Below are 21,121 nucleotides of genomic sequence, written 5' to 3'. Positions count from 1 at the left end.
GAGAAGAAGTTGAATTGGTTGCATTCCTGCAGTGTGCAGTCTATGCCACATTTTGATGACAAATTTGAATTTGTCCCTAAAATGGCATCCGTTTGACAGCATCTTCGCCAATGTTAAACTTTTATGAGACAAGATTGCCTCAAAATGTTAATAACCTAGGGTGTTCATTCTCAGAAATTAATGTGCTCACAGAATATGTACGAATTCACGTAAGAGGATATTATTGAACCACAGGTTTTTGTGTTAAATTTAGTGTACGCATGATTAGTGAATGATGCCCATTGTCACCAGTATTTGGAACAAAATTGCAATACTGTAAATAATATCTTCTGTCAGCAAACTAGAAGACAGTAGGGCATCACCAATATTCTTATCATGCAGATTAGGGGTCACCAACATGGTGACCGAGGGCACTGGGTAGCCCCCTAGGATCACATGAGCAGCCCGCAGACCTGTTCTGCAAATAGTTTAGAAGTGATAGAAACTTGTGGTTTTCTAGGAATTTTACTAACGATTCCGCATATGTGACATATACATTATATATTACACTTGATTTACATATTTACTACAGCTGTGTCTTAATTATTGTGAGAAATCAAAAAAAAGTATCTCTTGGTTTCAAAAAGGTTGGTGACCCATAATACAGATAATGTGAATGTCATGTTTTAAATTGTGTATTTCCCCAGATAACTACTGTACAGTATCACAAACAAGTTATTATATTCATAAACTAGAAAATGCAAGTTATGTAAAAATTTCATGTGAACGGTTACTGGAAAAATGATAAAGGTATGGACAATTTCAAGTTTGAGTGGTTTTAAGAACTTGCCAAAAGGGTGGAAATTAGGAAAGGAACAAATCTTTCAGAAACCCATATTTTGGCATAACCTCATCTTATTCTGACTAGAGAATTGACTATGAATATTGACTGCATATGAACATAGTTATATGGGCCGATAACTGGGCAACTGTAGTGTGCAGCTTTCATTGTGTATCATATGTGAGTCCTCCTCTGCTGCAGTAGCCAATCACGCTGTCTGTTCCGCTTTGTAGGCTTTAATATCAATATAATGTTGCTCCTGCTAATATGTTATCAGATGCTACTTTTACGGAGTATTTTATGTGATTGCTCGAGTGTGACTCATCAAGGCAAAAATATTTAACTTTGCACCCTGTCAAAAACTCGGCTTTGGGGGAAGCTTTCGGTTTTCCAAAAAGATCGAGTGATTTTGCGAGTAAGCTAAGAGGTAGTAGTGAGCATGAGTGGGGAAAATACATTTGTCAATGTGAAAAAACTACCACCATCTGGTTGTTTTTCAAATTTATAATTTAAAAAAAATATTGTGCTGTGATAAATACCCGTAAATGCCCATATTTCAGTTTAAATTGGATGTTTTCAATCAGAAAGAATATGTATACATTACGTTTGATGGTGAGCAAAACATTTAAAATATACAAAAGCTTTGCCTATGTTTGTGCACAGTGATGGAAAATAGGACCCTTATCTGATTAAAGATGCCTTTGAAATTTAAGCCCACATGTAAATAGCATTTTTTTTTTTTTTTTACAATTAAAAAAACTGAGTAGAATGTTGAAGACCTTGGTGCTCCTATCTTGCAAAAGACTCACTTTGACAAAGGTTGTGCTCTTTTTTTTTTTCCTCCAACAATCTTTTTTATTCATAACTGAAACGTCAACATACGTATCTGCCATAACGGAGGTGCTGTTGACAGCGACTGAGAACTGTGCACAGTCAGACTGGGTCTGTAGTACAAGTTCACTTTACCGCGGCTGGTAGCATGAACTTCCTCATTAGGATTGCTGATTGGCGGTATTCAAAACAGTCACCAGAAATTGAGACGGGGAAAACATGAACTGTGAGTATGGCTATATTGTTAACGCGTTTGAAAAAAAGATGGGTATGAGTGCTGTGCTAAAAAGGGGGTTCAAATACTGTTCGAGGCTAGAAAGAAAATAGCGTGGCGCTCGTACTTAGAAAAAGATGGTTGGAGTCTGGTCCTGTAAAGTGTGGGGTTCAAGCCCTGCACTCAGAACAAAAACAGGGATTGAGTCATGTGTACAAATCTAAAGGTTTGAGGGGTGTTGTTTGAATGCAAAAACAACAACAAAAAACCTGTCTGGGCAGTTGAAGTGAGTGGTGAAAAGATGTTGATTTTTTGACAGGCAAAAGGTGACTAAAAAAGTGGGACCTCTAATTGGGTTGAGAATGTTCTGTTGAGAGATATTCACAGTTGTCATAGGTACCAGAAAATGAAAAATTGTTCCTATGAAAATTGACTGGTGATGAACTCACCGGAGATGACAAGTACAGTCGGCCCCCGGTTTACGAACACCCTCTTTTACGAACATTTTGACTTTCGGGCGTGGACCGCGGAGTTTTTTGTCCCCCACTTACGCACAAACCTTTCGTCTTACGAACAATACGACATGCCCGCCATTATATTCGTACATTTATTTTCGCTTTGCTATGTCAACTAAATCAGAAGTTGACGCTCATCACGGCAACGTTGAACGCTATTGCTCTTACAATGTCACAGTCACTGTCTCAGTCACGGTGTCAGTCACGGAGATGCCAATATGCTATTGGTCGATTAAGGTCACAATCCCGGTCTCACTCACGGAGATGCTATTGGCCGGCGTCACGTCAATCACAGAAATGCCGATATGCTATTGGCCGAACGCCTTTATCTAGCTTGATGGCACAGCTGGTCGGGATGGAAGGAAGGAGAGAAAATGAGTGAAAAACGGAAGGAAGGAATGTTGTGAAGACTTTGCAAACTTTATCTGTTAGACATGGCTTCTAAAATTGCAAGTGGCGGTAAAGTAAGAAGTAAGAGGATGATGACAATAAAAACCAAGCAGGAGATAATAAAAACATACGAAGGAGGCGCATGCATAGTTAACCTTGCTCGTGAGTATGGATGGAACCGCTCGGCAATCTTCGAAGTGCAAGACTTTCCTTGCCGGGGGACGGACCTCGCTTGACAACAAAATTGAGAGGCTTCTTCTTTTATGGATTAAAGAGAAGGAAATCGCCGGTGATATGTTTTAGTTTGAGAAAAGTTCCCGTTTAAGAAAATAAATAAATTCTGCGGGTTGGTCTCTGCTCCTCTCCGCCTCCGCTCAGCTCAAGTCACGCCGCCCCAAAGGTAAATGTCATTTTTCCTTTGTATAGGTGTTGGAGAAATTTAGGAATCCTTTACATATATTGTGTTTTTAATCAGATGTGCCAATCAAATAGGACCATGTCGATTTATGTCCTTAATGTAGCAATCAGTAATACTCAGGGAAGTAGAGCACATGTACTAATCAGCCATGTGTTAGATGTTATGTTGATCAGATGTTCCTGTTGATTGATGAAGTGATTTATTAATGATTTTGATTCAATGTGATTATACATTTGACACCCTGTCCTTATCATTAGGATAGCAACATGTTCCACTCATGACAAGAGTGCTCGAGGCCGTGTGCTGGTGGTTGTTGAAGTCTTTCTCAGACAGGGCCTGTCAAACAACAATTGAACAACATCCTGGACCGGGGTCACCTGGAAGGCTCCCCAAGAAAGAAGAAGTCGGGTGGAGAAATGCGGTGGACCCGAGCACCCTTCTTACTGAAACGTGTCGCTGCATACTGCATTGAGCCACACACCTACACGCGTGCGCTTAGCTGTCACAAGATGTATTACAAGATTTTGGGTTCCGGTCACATACATCGCTCCCCCATGCATCTCTACCCTTTAGGGCCGGAACCTACATGTAACCTAGGGACCTCTGAATAATAAAACTAAGGGGAACGAGGAAGTACCTCAGAGCGCGGCAGCACTGCAGCCTTTGTGGTCCTGTCTCGTTCTCCTCATGCATGAGCATAACCGTTGCCTTCTCTCTTTCTTTTAGACAAACGCTCGGGTTGACAGTAATTGGCTTGGTGAACCTGACAATATGTTATTTAATTTAACTGTACAGTAGATTATGTTACTCATTTATAATATGTGTATAAAGTCGTGATGTTTTTACCTTTATAATATGTGTATAAAGTCGTGATGTTTTTACCTAAGGTTTTTGCACGCGTTGCACGCATTCACTAATTAACATAGGTTTGGATTGCCCGTCATACGAGCAGTTTAAGTTACGAGCGTAGCCGCTGAACGGATTAAGTTCGTAACACGGGGGCCCACTGTATATGGAACAAAAGCAGGACAGCTCTCCTATTTGACCAGTTGGAAAAAGAAATATGAAATAAGGCAATTGATAAAAACACGGACCACTTGAGTATTGGTGAAGAAGTTGAATGAAGTAAAAAAAAAAAAACCTCACAACAACAAACAAATAAAAAGGAAAAGCTTAGATAATGAAAAAAGCATCAAAGCGATATATAAGTAGTAGAAACACAAAAAAGAAAACTGAAGGAGATGTATATGTCATAATGAAAGTAGCAAATCCTGCATATGCAGAAGAAGGTGGTAGATTGGTGTTGTGATATGCTTGATAGCACACATTTAAATGGATTGGAAATACAACAAGCATGGCAGACTACCCTCAATTTAGATTGGGGCGGACTATGAGGAAACTTTAACCTAATGTGAGGCAGCCCTCCTGCACTGTTGCATGTTGAAAGCCAGCAACTTGCAGATGCTCCCAAGAGCAGCTCAATTTCAAGGTGTGCTTCACAGAATTAGTCAACTATTCAGGTACAGACCAGATCAGGGTAAAGTACCATATTTTCCCAGGCAAAAGGTGCATTTAAAAGTCTAAAATTATTGCCAAAATTAACTGTGTGTTATGATGCGGTGCATCGTATGAGTGCACCGAGTTACAAAATATGTCAACGTTGCTGAGTGACATTGATGAGCGCGCCGCTTGACTGACTGAAAACCTTTCTTGTCCACACGCCACTTACAATAACAAAAGAAGGACGTGATAGAGGGCGGTATGTGGACGTTAAAGGCAGTGTTCCCTCTAAGCTGTGCGCATGCGCTATTGCGCACTGCTCACATGTTCTCAGCACGCAAGAAAAGCTATGATGCGCATAAAACAAAATAATATTAATATTAGACCTAATCTTATCTGATTTATTAGACCAATAATATTGTTTTCTGTACCATTTTGCATCATGACAGCGAGTGACAAGTGTCCAGCCAATGATACAATAGGTTTCACTTACACTATTCATCCAATCAAACGCATGGACAGAAACGTTCCCTGCATATACACCCAAGGCAGGTTAGTAGTAGTAAAAAAGAAATGTGCTTCTTTTAAGATGGAATGACTGTTGGAGTATAGGCAAGTAGAAGAACAAGCGGTGAAAGTGAGTGAGATTTATTTCTTTTTCACAACACTCTTCAAACAAAAATACTTTAAATACAAACATTACGGTCAAGTAACCATGTTCTCTAATCTGCGATCAATCTCAACTGCCCCTGTGATGCTGGCCTAAGGCTCTTAAAGGGCCAGTATTATGCACCTTTCCCTCTGCCTTAAAGGGGCAGTAACATAAATGTCCATTGGGCAGTGAGCCAAAACAACACACAAACAAATAAATAACTTTCTAGTTCTTGGCCATTACAAAAAATGAAATTTAAAGTAACTCTGTTAAGTGAAATTCTGTGAATTGGCTCCTACAAACATGTCAATCACAGATGCTTTTCACCTCAGCTATCCCTTCATAAAAGCAGGATAAGTATCCAAAAGCACATTACTCAGAGCCCCCCTCCTTCCTTGTTCATGAATGAAAAAATGTGAATTATGTGATATCGGTCACTTTAAGGAGCACGGTGTGTGCACAGTGACTCACTGTGTGCATGTCAGAAGTTGGTCACAATGGTCCAAAGCCTGCTCAGGGAGTTTGTGTGAATGCTCAGGCGCATTGAAAATTAGAGGGAACATTGGTTAAAGGTATGGTGTGCACTTAAAAAAAATCTGATGAAAAAAGAATGTCAATCAAGAAAAGAGTATCAATTGGGAAAAAAAAAACAACAAAAAAACATCAGTTGTTGCTTGATTGTAGTTTTTTTAGGGCCTGAATTGAGAGCTTGAACATAATTTCCAAGCAACACTGTGTAAACGTGACTGATTTCAGACCAGCTGCTTACAATGAAGGCTTCTCACTCTGGTAATGAAAGATCAAGTTGGTTGAGTGTTGTCGTGACTAAGCTTCCAGAAAATAACTTCAAAATAAAGTGTAGCAATGCCATTGGTGTCATTATTGGGTCAAAGAATGTCAGGCGGAATGGTTGGCTCCCACACATTTTCACCTTACCAAATCTGGCCCTCTTTAAAAAAATAAGTTTGGACAGCATTTTACGATCTTTTATTCATTTCATATCAATATTAAAACAATGCATGGATTTAAAAAAAATATGTTTTGACTTGCTGAAGACTATCTTTCACAACACTGAGGAACGTACAGTAGAACTCCTCTACAGTGAAATCAAGTTAGCAGCCAGAAATTTTTCAAAACGGGACTTTTCACTATAGCAAATCTATGTGTTGGACGAAAACATAAAGAAACATGTTGTGCAATCTACAATCTGACAAGGTAAAAACAAAACCATCCAGCTCGCCCACATTGAAAAAAGAAAGAAGGGAAGAAAGAAAGAAAGAAAGAAATTGCCAAATTACAACAAACATTTATTTTCATACTTACATTAATTTATTGCATAATGTCTTTCACTTTGCTTCATCCATCTTTCACATGACTTTTATCCTGTCCTCAAGTGTTAAGCTTGGTTTAAGCTTGATGCATTTGCGAGCTCCGCACATCGAATTACGTTATTTTGGCAACCACGCCCCTCCGTGCATCGTCCGAGCGGAACATATTTTCTGCAAAGTGTACCTTCCAGAATTTCGTTACGAGCGGAATACATGGTTGACGAAATATTGCTTATGGAAGTTCGCTGGTAAAAACATCTTTATGATTCGGCTGAAAATGACTACCGTGACCTAAATACCATAAACAAATCCTGATGAGCACCATGCTAGGGAGCTAGGGAGTCTGTTAAAAAAAAAAAGCTAAGAAGAATTTAGATTGTTTTATACTACTGAAATTCTCTACCTCTGCTATACAGTAGTGTTGTTTGTATTCTGTAGACTAACTTACTGCTTTTACGTTTACTGTTTATTCTACTACCTAGAGTATGGGAGAATGTTGTGTGATTGCGGGGGAAAGCCGCACTCAGTATGAAGTGCTGCAAAACGTGTGCCGGTGCTTTAGGCATAAACCAAGCTACACATTTGTTGCAGCCTTGTTTTCTCTATAGTGAATTTAAATGTTGGCAAATGCAGAGACAAACATTTTGTATTATGCAACAGGGTGATTTCTCGTAGGGGGAAGTAAGAAAGAGGGAAAGGCTTCAATACATGAAGATTATTTCACACTGGGTGATTTTTTTTTTTTGCATAGGCAGGTTTCGTTGAATAGGAGTTTTGCTGGTAGTAGAGAGATTAATCTTTACACATTTATTAATTTCAATTTGTTTTATTGGCTCACAAATTTCATGTTAGTTTACTACTGATATTAATGAAATATTTTATGACAATTTTTGGCTTGAAAAATGGCGGACCAACGATGATGAAAGGTGGCAGGGTGGCTAATGGACTAGCAAAAAAATGTAAAATGCCCACCTCTGGTTCTAAATTGCCACTCAAATTGCCTATTGAAACTAGAATCACACAATGAGTCTGACCGATTTGAGGTGTCACTGATATTTGTGTTTGATGATCTTAAAACATGAAATTGGCACTTCTATTTTTTTTTTAAAACTTTTTCAGTATTGTAGACAGAAGCTAACAGCACCGACACACTTACCTCATCAGCCAGCCTGAGCAGCATGCGGAGAAAGCGTCCCAAGTGTCCTTGTCTGGCTGACAGCTCACCTCGGCCTGAGTAGTCCGTTCTATACAGAGCTGTGGCACTGTCGACTATTAGCAGGGCATATCTGTAAGTAAACCGAAATACAAGGCCAAATAAATGAAAAAGCTGACATTCATGTATATTTGCAAGGACCCCCAAAAGACTGGTGATTTATTAGGACCCGAGTAGTGACCGCTGCGAGGTACCTATTGTTTTTGTAGAAATTATTGCTAGGGACCGAGCAGTGGCAGCTGCTAGTATTATTTATTTATTGTTCCTCTGAAGAGAATCATTATTGGGAACCTAAACATGCAAGAAAACACACCAAATTTTGCACACTTGTGTGGCGTGGCGAAAAATTAGCACGTTTGACATGACTTTTTATATGTCCATTTTTGGCGCATTGTTGCATATGCTGGGCTCATATTTTTACCTCCTTGTCCTAATTGGAGTACTTTATGTTTTCCAGGTTCCTCTCAAGACCACCTGATTGAAATGGTTCTCTCGTCAGTAAGTTCCACAGGAGCTTGAAAATGATCCTATTCATTTGAATCAAGTATGTTTGAGAGAGAAGCATGCAGAATACCAGTCCTCAAAGACTTTGACACCTTTGTCCTAAGCAGTTCATCCGACTGGGAAAAAAAAAAAAAAAAATCTTCACGCCACTAGGCTTCATTATAGCGGTAGCGCCACGCTACCGCTATAATGAACATTTTTTAGTAGATGTTTTCAGGAATGGAATCTCAAGTTACAGCAGATTCTAAAGGTACGGTGAATCATTGGCCTTTGAAATGTAAAGACCATGCCAGTTATCAAATTGTTGCAATGTTCAAGATACAGTAATTGATTATCCATTTTTTGAGGCTTTTTTGAAAAAAAAAATCATGCATTGTTGGGGAGGTGATTGGTGGCTGGATTGTTTGGAGTGTATATCAGGTACATGACGGTGTATCGGTAAGAATACAGGTGATGGTTGAGAGATTCTTTACTCAGACAGTTTATGCATGATAAACGCAGATGATAGATGCAGATAGTATAAGCAGGTGATACAAGCAGATGCGAGACGCAGATAGTGAATGCAGGTGCTATACACAGAAGCTAGACACAGACAGAGTTTTTTGGTCATGAACTCAGTACTTAAACTGAATTTAGGGATGTTTATGACTTAACGAGCAAACGACCATACAGTGAACATACTCTCTACTGGATAACACTGAACTTTTGCACACGCAAGCACGCAGTCACGTGACACGGGAAGCCACAGTAACGTAGCCTAGCTAGGGCTACACAATTAATCGAATTTTAATCGCGATCACAATATTGGCTGCCACAGATAATTAAGTTGAACCATGGCGATATTAACATTTAAAAAGCCGGATACATGTCAAATCAAGCAATGTGTCATTGTACCACTAGGGGGCAATGTTTCCCACATTTGCATGCCAAAAGCCCCTGCTTTTTTCATCCTAATATATTATTTTCTAATGTGAAATGCAGTTGACTGATTTCAAATATATACAGAGCTAGCTGTCAATTGAGACCCAAAATTGGAATAAATTCGGTTTGAAATGACCGAAAACGACATTTGACCGCCAACTTATTAAAATTTGCATAAAAGTTGATAATGTGCTTGGTTCTAAGTAGGCTTCTTTTTTTTCATTGGTTTGCACTCAGCAAGTGAGTTTGCTGTGTTGCCCTGTGTGCAAAGTTTTTGCCATGTCTTGGGTGAATTTTTTTGAAATTATTATTTTCTCTCTTTATTTATATTAGTTTTTTATTGTTTGTAAGTATCACGCTTTGAAGCCTTGTCTATATACTGCTTGTTTAAAAGAAGGGCAATAAATAGACATGTTTGACCAAACATGATGAATAATCGTGATGCATAATCAGGATTTCAATATTGACCAAAATAATCCTGATTATTATTTTGGCCGTAATCATGCAGCCCTACTGTAGGAGTGGTTATGCAAACAACCAAACAAAACTTGGAACTCCTGCAAACAAAAAACACAACTTTTTTGAGCCTTTTATACACTTATATTTGTTTACCTTGCTCAGCTGCTCTCGGCATAATGATGATGATAATAATAATAATGATAAATATTTGTAAAGAAACAATCAGGGAGCTCGCAACTGACCTGGACTCAGCCATCATTGCAGATGCCTGATACAGCAGCTGGGTCTGATGATCGGTGTTATAAGCTCGAGCGTAGGCCACATTGTCCAGAACATCATTGCCCACCAGTCCATATCTAGCAGGAGAAAACAGAGAAGTGGGCATATATTTGATTTGTCCTTAATGTAAATATTTCATTATTATACATTATAGTAACAAATGCATATTAATATCAAATATACACAAACACACATACGTACATACACACACACACGCACACACATGGTTTGAGCTCGTTAAGTCAGAATTTCATTGCCTTGTACTTGTGCAGGTGAAATGATAAGACCCGTCACTTTAATTAGACTTCAAGCGCCGCTAATATGACCACGTTATGTACCCCAAGGCAGCTCCTGTATCAATAGGAAAACACGCTGGCAGGAGGAGGAAAGCGGCTTTACTGTGCCGTTGGAAATCTCTTACCTAGATTTCTTTTGTAATGAATTGGAATTTCAAGTGTAAACTGTGATGTTTGCTATAGCCTTCACTTTAATTAGACTACAGGGCGCTGCTAATATGACGCGGCTCTCCGTGAGACCACAGCCCCTTCAACTTGCAGTTACTGTAAAAGGTTTAATAATTTAAGACGTAAGTAAATATGTGTACTGCAGTAGATGGACGTCCGGAGTGTCCGTACAAGTGCATTAAGTGCATTCATAGTTACATCATCTATCTGGCACGCAAGAAACCTTCATAGCACGTCTCTCTGCAATATGGCTTTATATATATATATATATATATATATATATATACAGTCGGCCCCCGGCTTACGAGCACCCTGATTTACGAACAATTCGCCTTACGAGCGTGGATCAGGGAGATTTTTGTCCTCCGCTTACGAACAAACCTCTCGCCTTACGAGCAATTCGACGTGCCGGCCATTGAGTATGTAGAAATGTTCTCGTCTAATTGCGTCAATAAAATCGACAGTAGCGACATCATCAATCATTGGTAGATACTTGTGGCAGTAGCGTGAACGCTATTGGTCTTACAACGTCACACTGACTGTCTCACTCACGGTGTCTAAATATATTACCATTTAAGTGTAGTGTTTGTACAGCTAAAGGGAAAAACAGCTGACATGAAATTAAATGTGCCGATTGCAGGACAAAGAATTGTCATTGGTTTAAATGTGTGTTTTTTTTTAAATTAATTGTCAATACATTCCAACCGTTTAAAAAAAAAAAGTGCGAATAATTATCAGTCAGTCACGGAGATGCGAATATGCTATTGGTCGATTAAGGTCACCCGGTCTCACTCACGGAGATGCTATTGGCCGGCGTCACACGTCAATCACAGAAATGCCGATATGCTATTGGCCGAACGCCTTTATCTAGCTTGATGGGACAGGATGGAAGGAAGGAGAGAAAATTAGTGAAAAACGGAATGTTGTGAAGACTTTGCAAACTTTATCTGTTAGACATAGCTTCTAAAATTACTAGCAGCGGTAAAGAAAGAAATAAGAGGATGATGTTTTAGTATCTGCGTGATTTGCACCCTGACTGAAAGAGTTACTGTAACACTGTAAGACCAATAGCATATCTATCGCCGTTTTAACTTTGAGCGTTGGACTCTGCCCCCCTCTGCCTACACCCAGCTCAAGTCTCGTCGTTTCAAAGGTGAAAGCTATTAATCCATTGTATTTATTATATAATGCAAATGTACAGCAGATTATGTCACTCAATTTTAATATATGTATACAGTGTGTCGTTTTTACCTAAGGCTTCGGCGCGCGTTGCACGCATTCACGAATTAACATGGGTTTGGATTGCCCGCTATACGAGCAATTCGAGATACGAGCGTAGCCGCTGAACGGATTAAGTTCGTAACCCGGGGGCCCACTGTATATATATATATATACACACACACACACACACACACACACACACACACACACACACACACACACACATATATATATATACACACAGTCGGCCCCCGGCTTACGAACACCCTGATTTACGAACAATTCGCCTTACGAGCGTGGATCACGGAGATTTTTGTCCCCCACTTACGAACAAACCTTTCGCCTTACGAGCAATCCGACATGCCGGCCATTGAATATGTGAATATGTTCCTCGCTTAACTGCGTCAACAAAATCAGCAGATGCGTCATTTAAATCTTCAGTAGATACTTGTAGCAGTAACGTGAACGCTATTGGTCTTACAACGTCACAGTGACTGTCTCAGTCACGGTGTGTAAATATATTACCATTTAAATGTAGTGTTTGTACAGCTAAAGGGAAAAACAGCTGACATGAAATTAAATGTGCAGATTGCAGGACAAAGAATTGTCATTGGTTTAAATGTGTTTTTTTTAAAATTAATTGTCAATACATTCCAACCGTTTAAAAAAAAGTGCGAATAAGTATCAGTCAGTCACGGAGATGCCAATATGATATTGGTCGATTAAGGTCACCCGGTCTCACTCACGGAGATGCTATTGGCCGGCGTCACACGTCAATCACAGAAGTGCCGATATGCTATTGGCCGAACGCCTTTATCTAGCTTGATGGCACAGCTGGTTGGGATGGAAGGAAGTAGAGAAAATGAGTGAAAAACGAAAGGGAGGAATGTTGTGAAGACTTTGCAAACTTTATCTGTTAGACATAGCTTCCAAAATTACTAGCAGCGGTAAAGGAAGAAATAAGAGGATGATGTTTTAGTATCTCCGTGATTAGCACCCTGACTGAAAGAGTTACTGTGACACTGTAAGACCAATAGCATATCTACTTCGCCGTGTTGACTTTGAGCGATAGTCTCTGCTTACCTCCGCTTCCACCCAGCTCAAGTCACGTCATTCCAAAGGTAAAAGTCATTTATCCTTTGTACTTATTATTGAATGCAAATTCACAATAGATTATGTCTCTCAATTATAATATATGTGTACAGTCGTGGTGTTTTTACCTAGGGCTTTTGCGCGCGTTGCACGCATTCACGAATTAACATGGGTTTGGATTGCCCGTTATACGAGCAGTTCGAGATACGAGCGTACCCGCTGAACGGATTAAGTTCGTAACCCGGGGGCCCACTGTATATACACAGTATACATACATATATACAGTATACACACACATATACACACACACACACACACTTATTTCACCCTTAGTTGCCACTGTATAAAATATCGCAACTCACCTTTCAGCTACAGCCAGGAGTCTCTCTGGTCTGAAGGTTCCCTCTGTGTCGATGTACATGGCTTTACCTTCTCCGCCCCCTTGATCCATGGACAGCTATGCAATAGAAAAAGTAAACTATCATTATAAATGTAAATGTGAACTGGTGAATTATGTGCAAAGAAGGTGCTTCTTACTCAAGTGAGCACTTCTTGCTTCATTTTCAAATATTGGTAAATATACAAACACACTTTAGGATTAGGATTATTTAGGACCGGGGCATTTATTGCTGAGAGGTCCCAACTGTTACTGTCGACAAAGTGTCAAACTCCAGTCCTCGAGGGCCAACATCCTTCATGTTATCTACGTTTGATTTTGAATAATCTGGATCATTTTCAAGTTCCCACAGAATTTACTAAGAAGCTAATCATTTGAATTGTTTCAGAGCCTCGAAATCTGAGACCACGGTCCTTAGCTATCTTAAGGTATTTTTTACGAGTAAGGGTAGGATGAACGGGAGATTGACAGGCGGATCAATGCAGCGTCTGCTGTAATGTGGACTCTGCACCGGTCTGTCGTGATAAAGAAAAAGCTGAGTTGAAAGGCGAAGCTCTCTATTTACCAGTCGATCTACGTTCATGCCCTCAGCTATGGTCACGAGCTGTGGGTCATGACCGAAAGATATATCGGATACAAGTGTCCTTTAGATATACGGGGAGAAGCTTGTCATCCAGGACAGAGTCAGTGTCGAGCCGCTGCTCCTCCACATTGAGAGGAGAAAGGTGAGGTGGTTCAGGCATCTGGTTAGAATGCCTCCTGGACAGCTCCCCAATGATGTGTTTCGGGCATGTCCCACCAGGAGGAGGCTCCAGGGGCAACCCAGGACACGCTGGAGAGACTATGTCTCTAGGCTGGACTGGGGATCCTCCCGGGTGAGCTTGACGAAGTGGCCAGGGAGAAGGAAGTCTACTTTATACAATTTTTTTTTTTTCTGCATTTGCATTGCATTGAAATTTACTAATGCGAAAACAAGCATGCAGCAAAAGTCTAGCTTGGTTTATACTCAAAAGTCTAGCTTGGTTTATACTTGACGTGCCGGCACGCGTTTTGCAGCACTTGAATACTCGGAGCGGCTTTCCCCCGCAGACTGATGATATTCTCCCATAATAAATGGACTCTATACCATACAAACAACACTACTCTACTATATAAGAGAGGTAAAGAATCCCAGTAGATTCGATCGAAATTCTTCTAAGTGTTTTTAAACAAACTCTTCATCTCGCCACAACGTGGTGTTCGCCAGGAGTTGTTTACGGTATTTTTATCATGGCATTCTTTTTCAGACGAATCATGAAGATGTTCTTACCAGCAAAATGCCAGAAGACACACGTTGCGGAAAATCTGATTGGCGTGGACTCTGCGCGTAGGGGCGTGGTTGCCAAAATAACGTCACTTCATGTGCGGAATTCGCGGACATGTCAACCTTAATGTTACGGGTGGGTTCACTCAGGGGTCTTGCGCTCCGGTACCGGCCTGCTTTGTTTTTTTTCCCCTGTGTTTCCTTGCATTTTTTTTTTTAGGTGTGCCCCAGCAACGCAAGGATTGGTCGGATCCAGGAAGGCCCATGATTGGCTGCTGTTGATCGCACACATGCTATATATTGAGCTGAGATGGCAGACAACTCTCTTGTCCTCCTTTGCACCCAACCAGCCACGCAATTGTCCTGATATTTGTGGAAACTGAACAGTAGGGGTGAACCGCCGTTTTTGTTGTGCATTTTCTTTCCTCCTGTTTTTGGAGCTAGGGAGGTAAGCATATTGCCTTTTGGTTGTTTTGTTTGTTCGGTTAGTTTAGTTATTTCACAGACAGGATTGTTTTGTTTGTTGTTTTGGCCTTGGTTCACCCTGAGTTACTTTCTCCTATTTTTCAGTAACCCTTTTTTTCATGTAAATATATCTTTTGGTTTTCCACACCTGGTTTGTCGGCTGGCTGCTTGGGAGTTGGGGAAGGCAGGGCCCTTTGCACATGTTGTGTCCTAGGCCTCTAGACTGGGACATAACAACCTTGTCATGTCAACCTTAAACCAAGCTTAACACTTGAAGACAGGATAAATACAATAAAGATGAAAGATGGATGAAACAAAGTGAAAGACATTATGCAAGAAATTGATGTAATTATGAAAATGAATGCTTTTTGTAGATTTGGCAATTTCTTTCTTTTTCTTCTTTTTTTTTTAAATGTTGGATGGATTTGTCTTTAACTTCAGTCAGCTGGTAGATTGCACAACAGGTTTTTTTTATGTTTACATCAGAGACATAGTTTTACTATCGTGAAAAGTCCCCGGTTGTGAAAAATTTCTGGTTGCAAATATGATTTCGTTGTAGACTTCTGTGCATCGGCTGGCACATATAACACAAGGCACTGAAAGAGTTAACTATACCATTGGATGCTCTAAATTTGATGGAGGAATCGGCTCAAATCACATTGTACATAAACACATGATTAAAAAATAATAACGCGCTTGAGTTGAGGTTCAAGGGTCACAGCAAATGTAAGTATATGACATGTGAACAACTAGATCTTACCTGACACGTGACGGCGAGTGTATGGCACAGCTGAGTCTTCCCTGTCCGAAACTCTCCAAACATCTCTGTAATAGAACCAGTCTCGATCCCACCTCCAAAAGAAAGCAGTAATTAGACGAGGGGTGTCAAACTCATTCTTATCGAGGGCCACGTTGCAGTTACAGTTTCTGTCGGAGGGCCGGGATGACTGTGATAAAATACATTTTGGTTGTATTTGTCACACTTCCTACTAGTTTTGAAATCAGAGAGAGGGTGAGGGCAAAAAGCGCTTGCTTTTTCCCCCAAACAATTTCAAATTGACTTACAAATGTGACCGGAAACTTGAATTGGAATGGGCATTTCGCAGGCCGCGTGAGATGATGTGGTGGGCCGGATCTGGCCCCCGGGCCTTGAGTTTGACACCTGTGAATTACAGTAACTGTTAGTCTAATTCACAGGTGTCAAACTCAAGGCCCGTTGTTAGTCACTAACAACTCCTTTTCCAATGTAATGTGTAGTGTCTATGCACCTAGCACTGGCCAATTATGAAAAAATAATCAAATATTGTGATTGGTTGAAATCACAATTATTACAAACAATTATTCATTTGTTCTAATTCATTTTTTTATTCATTGTTTTAAAATGTGTGTTTATTAAACTGCAAAAACTCCATTAATGTATTTAAAACCATCATTACTACGTACCCTATTCAGTCTTGTATATTCAACACTTTATTCTTGATAATGTTTTTTTGGGTCAGGCACAGGATGACTATCAAACGTACGTAATTTATTTTCATTTAGCTGTATTGACATATTTGCTGCATTGCATCTTTGCACACATGCAAACCAATAATATGCATTGCTCTAATCTATCGTGTTTTTTCGTGCATTTTATGCCAAGCTATGACGAAACTGTCAAGATTGGCCGTGGATATGTGTGTGTGTATGTCTGTGTGTGGAAGTGCAGGAAAACTATAGAATAGAATGCCTTTATTGTCAATGTAAGGCTGGTATACAACGAAATTGGCAGCACCTTATTAAAGTAGTTTTGTTTTGTTTTTTGCTAAGTGATATACGTTGCAATGTTATCTTTAACAATGTAGAAAAAACGTTTTGTTTGCCCTTTATCAATCTCAAAAGTGTTGTACGAATTTACATTTGTTTACAGAAATATTTGCTGCAAGGCACACATTTGAGATTTTTGTCATGGATACGCCACACTGGACTATAAACTGCAGGTCATAACATTAGATATTTATGCAAAAAGATGATATATGGAAGAGCTTACATTTTTTTTTTGTTATTGTCTGCCAACAGCAATATCTTCTCTTTAACAGACTGAACATGCCTGCATGTTTAATCCCAACATATTTAAAGAAGATGGATGGATGGATAATTTCAGCTCCAACAGAACACTGTTAAATAGTGGTTCAAAATCTAAATACTGTACTTGAAATGTATCTTCTTTTGTCTCCCTTTGTTTATAGATTATTTTAGTGAACATAAAAACATATTGCACAAAACTCATACAGTGATCCCTCGCTCTATCGCGGTTCATCTTTCACAGTTTCGATGCTTCACAGATTTTTTACAGTGTGGATATTTTTTACAGTGCATTGTGCTCTGAATCCTGATTGGCTCAGGGGCTTTATTGTTGTCTAGAAAAGCTCACGTTCGTCTCTCCAGTAACCGCCTGTGCGCGCACACCTTAAGAACCTGCTAGTAAGTACAATGATTGACACCTTGGTCTCTGGGAGCCATCACGTGACTCATAGGCGTGCCGACACTAATGTAGGCACAAAGGTAGAAACGGAGAAATGCACAGCTTTAGAAAACTGACTTTTACATAGACTTCATCATAATTTAAAATTTCAATTGTATTGTTATAAGAGGCTTCATTTTAATTCGATGTCCGGGCATATCCGTTTATAAAAATATTTTTGCTCAGAAAAAGAAAGAGCGCCAACAACTACCTATGACAATGTTCTTCTCTTGGAAAAAGACTCCTGCGCCTTCAGTAGAAACAGACACTAAAGCAGAGCAGCACAGCTGGGACTGTGAAATATGTGACTGACAATGTTTCCAACCTTGAATTAATATATTACAATTATTATTTTAAATAAATTTTGGGCTTTAAAATATATTGTATATTGCATTGTAAAATAATAAAAAATAAAGCTGATTACTTCACGGATTTCACTTTGCACGTGCTATTTTTGGAACGTAAACCACCGCGATAAACGAGGGATCACGGTATACAAACGTAAACATAAAATCATATATACTGTATATTTACACGTCACAAATTTAATCAAACTTTTATACAAGCTCTTATTCAATTTAAACATATAATTTTAAAATATTTTAATAATACGGATATTTGTAAAACTCTTTATGAGCACAGCCATTGATTCAAATCTTTTCAGTTCTATTCTATAGTTGTTCCATAAATTGACACCTTGAACAGGAACACACATGTGCTTGACCGGTGTATTGTCTCCTGGTGGCTAGCAAAAAAAAAACAAAAAATAAAAAAACTGATAAACCACACTGGACTATAAGCCGCAAGGCTCAAGGAAAATGTTGCGACTTATGCTGCGTGCACACCGAACATGAAAATTTGCGCCGCTACGCTCATATTCGCGGGGCTTTCTGTTGCTGTTGTACTTTTTGGCTACTTTTTTGTCATGCGAGGAGAGGAGAGGGGAGTGGAGCGAACTTGCTCTGCACTTTACGGTAGACCCGGAAAGAAGACCATTGCTGAGCGCTTTCACTTTTCTGGGATGCAGCAGAGCCAACATTTTCTACAGCAACTTTATTCTTTTTTAGACTGTGTGTCCCTCGTTTTGTGGCAATACTCGTCTGCCAAAAAAAAAAGTTTCAACGTCACAATCAAGTGGCCGATACCGTGCTAAATACTGAGCTGTCAATGCTGCACTATCGTTAGCTTAGCACAGTAACTAGGGTTCAACAGCTGTTAAAAAACGGACCAAACGCTGCACATACCAGTTGTCCCAAATTCTCCCTTCCGCCTTTCTACAAGCCAGGTGGGTGTTCTTACTTGGCTCCGTTTTGTATTGAAAGCTCAGTTGGCCGTGTTGGATAGTTCCCGGCGACCGCAAAGCGGCCGCCATAATTCATTCCTGCCCCCTGCGTGAGACGTTAAATGTTCTCAAAGTTGGCTGATTGGCTGTCGCGACGCGAATAAAGTTAAAAAAAATTAACTTCACGCGACAGGCGAAATTTCGCTTTGCGTGATGTCGCACGGAGATTTGCATCGCTCCATTTGCGTCCATTGCGTCACCCAACACGCCATCCAACCCAGTTGCGTGAACTCCATTGACTACTATACAAAACCGTCCGCTTTTTCGCCTTGTTCGCGTTCGGTGTGCACGCAGCATTATAGTCCGAAAAATGTTTTCTTTTGAGATTTTATTTTTAGGCAAAATCGCCCAGCCCCAATACTATTATACTAATGCTCACAAAATATTCAAATTATACATTTTTTTGGCACTTTTCTCCCATAATTTCTAGATTATTTTCAACCAATTCAAACAGTTCGAAGCTCAAAATAAGCGAGTTTTGCATCACTTGTCTGCCACTCAAATTTGGGAATTTGCACCTCATCTAAACATAGAATCACTAAACTGAAAATTAATCTCCTGCCAACGGTCCCAAATGGCTTTTGAAAAGTTATGAATAATTTCAAACTGGTTTAAGAAAAACAAAAAAAAAAAAAACTTTTAGGGGCTGATAGGGATTCACTGCATTTACATTAATTTCGATATTTTAGTAAAATATATAAGCATTAAAGACCAGTACAGTGGAACCTCCAGATACAAATTTAATTTGTTCCGGAGTGCAGTTTGTACCCTGAACAAACCTTTAATGAATCACATTTTACATGTAACTTCCTAATTTGTTCCAAGCTCGAAATAAAAGCCATACAGTGGCTAAGTAGAGTAAAGTAAAGTAAATGATATGTAATTTAAAAAAAAATGGCAAAAACTTGGCATACACAGCTAATTAAAAAAAAAGAAGCCTACTTAGAATCAAGTACATTATTTACTTCTAAGCAAATTTTAATCAATTAGCAGTCAAAATTTCGTCTATGGCCATCTGAACCAAATTTATTCGGATTTTTCAAAATGTGTCTCAATTGACAGCTATTACGGTATATATTAGGAATCCGGTGAGAAACTCAAAGCCATTTCACACTGGTAAATAATATATTCGAGTGATTGAAAAGCAGAGGCTTTTGTCACGCAAACAAATGGGAAACATTGCCATCTAAAGGCTTTTAAGGTGGAATTGAAAGCTGAACTCTCGAGAGCGCGCCACAATGCTAACTTTGGCATCGTCATCACATCTCCATCCTATAGCAAGCGAGGAAATCCTCCAGCAGCGGCCTAGAAGGGCGGCAATCAGTTGAGGCTGCTGTTAAGGCAGTGCTTCTCAAATAGTGGAGCGGGCCCACCTGGGGGCACAAGATGTGATGCCGGGGGGGGGGCGTGGATGATCCCAGGAAGAAGGCTTTGTTTTGTCATGTGGAATGTAATTGCAAGTAATAATTTTCATCATTTTCTTTTAGTTTCAGTTTTCCGGTTTAGAATAAGCTGTTAACCCGTATAAACGCGATAAAAATAATTAACGGTTGATGAAAGTTGATTTTATATTGCGTTTTTCTGTTGTTAATGTTAAAAAGGATACATGTGTAGGTATACTTAACAATTTTCATCAATAATCTTATTTATAGTCAGTACATCAACTGGGGGGATGCAAAAAGTTTTCTCTTTTCTAGGGGGGGCCTGGCAAAATATAGTTGAGAAACACTCGTACTTTACCTTTCAAAAAATGCGATGCTCAGTAGATGTCAAGCAAATGACAGAAAAAAATGGCTGTAAACAATCATTTTAATTCTATTTGAACTTTATTTGATAAAAAAAAAAACACGAAAACATTGAAACTTTAATTTTCATCAGATTTTTCTTAGAAAAAATTGGCTGTAAACAGTAGCTTTAATTCCATTTGAACGTTAAATAAAAAAAACTGAAAACATTGAAACTTTAATTTATCAGATTTTTCTTTGAAAAAATGGCTGTAAACAGTAGTTTTAATTCCACTTGAATTTTAATAAATAAATCCAAAACAAACAAATAGAATTGATCAGATTTGATTAATGCAACTATGGATGCAAATGGACCGAAGGTGAGGTTAACCAACACCACAAAAAATGCCTTGTTACCCAGGCGTTTGCATCCACACTGCGGGAAAGCCCTCTTTTAGTGCATTAGGGAAGTGTTGGGCAGCGCGCACATCAGCGGTGGCAGCTTCCCCATGTCGTACCAGGGAATGAATACAAGCCCTCCTTTTATATTTATCGAAGCACCCAAG

The 21,121-nt window shown here is 39.4% G+C and overlaps 1 protein-coding gene across 4 annotated transcripts in view; it reads right to left on the bottom strand.

The window, feature by feature from the left end:
• The window catches only part of rad51 (RAD51 recombinase), an 88,773-nt gene that overhangs the window by 45,825 nt on the left and 21,827 nt on the right, over positions 1-21,121 (bottom strand). For all 4 annotated transcript variants that reach the window (XR_015863887.1, XM_088404082.1, XM_088404083.1 and 1 more), the window contains exons 5-8: positions 15,747-15,838; positions 13,184-13,278; positions 10,008-10,121; positions 7,825-7,954 (exon numbers count right to left, since the gene is read on the bottom strand). Coding sequence is in view for 3 of the 4 variants with exons in the window: in XM_088404082.1 (XP_088260208.1) it covers positions 7,825-7,954; positions 10,008-10,121; positions 13,184-13,278; positions 15,747-15,838 (431 nt within the window). In the remaining variant the exon portion in view is untranslated. The remainder of the gene's footprint in view (positions 1-7,824; positions 7,955-10,007; positions 10,122-13,183; positions 13,279-15,746; positions 15,839-21,121) is intronic.

Source organism: Hippichthys cyanospilos, chromosome 20 (genome assembly GCF_059441005.1).
Source record: "Hippichthys cyanospilos isolate Australia breed blue-spotted pipefish chromosome 20, RoL_Hcya_1.0, whole genome shotgun sequence".
NCBI classification, from domain to species: domain Eukaryota; kingdom Metazoa; phylum Chordata; class Actinopteri; order Syngnathiformes; family Syngnathidae; genus Hippichthys; species Hippichthys cyanospilos.
The sequence above is the reverse complement of the archived record's forward strand: the minus strand, read 5'-3'. Positions and strand labels throughout refer to the sequence as shown.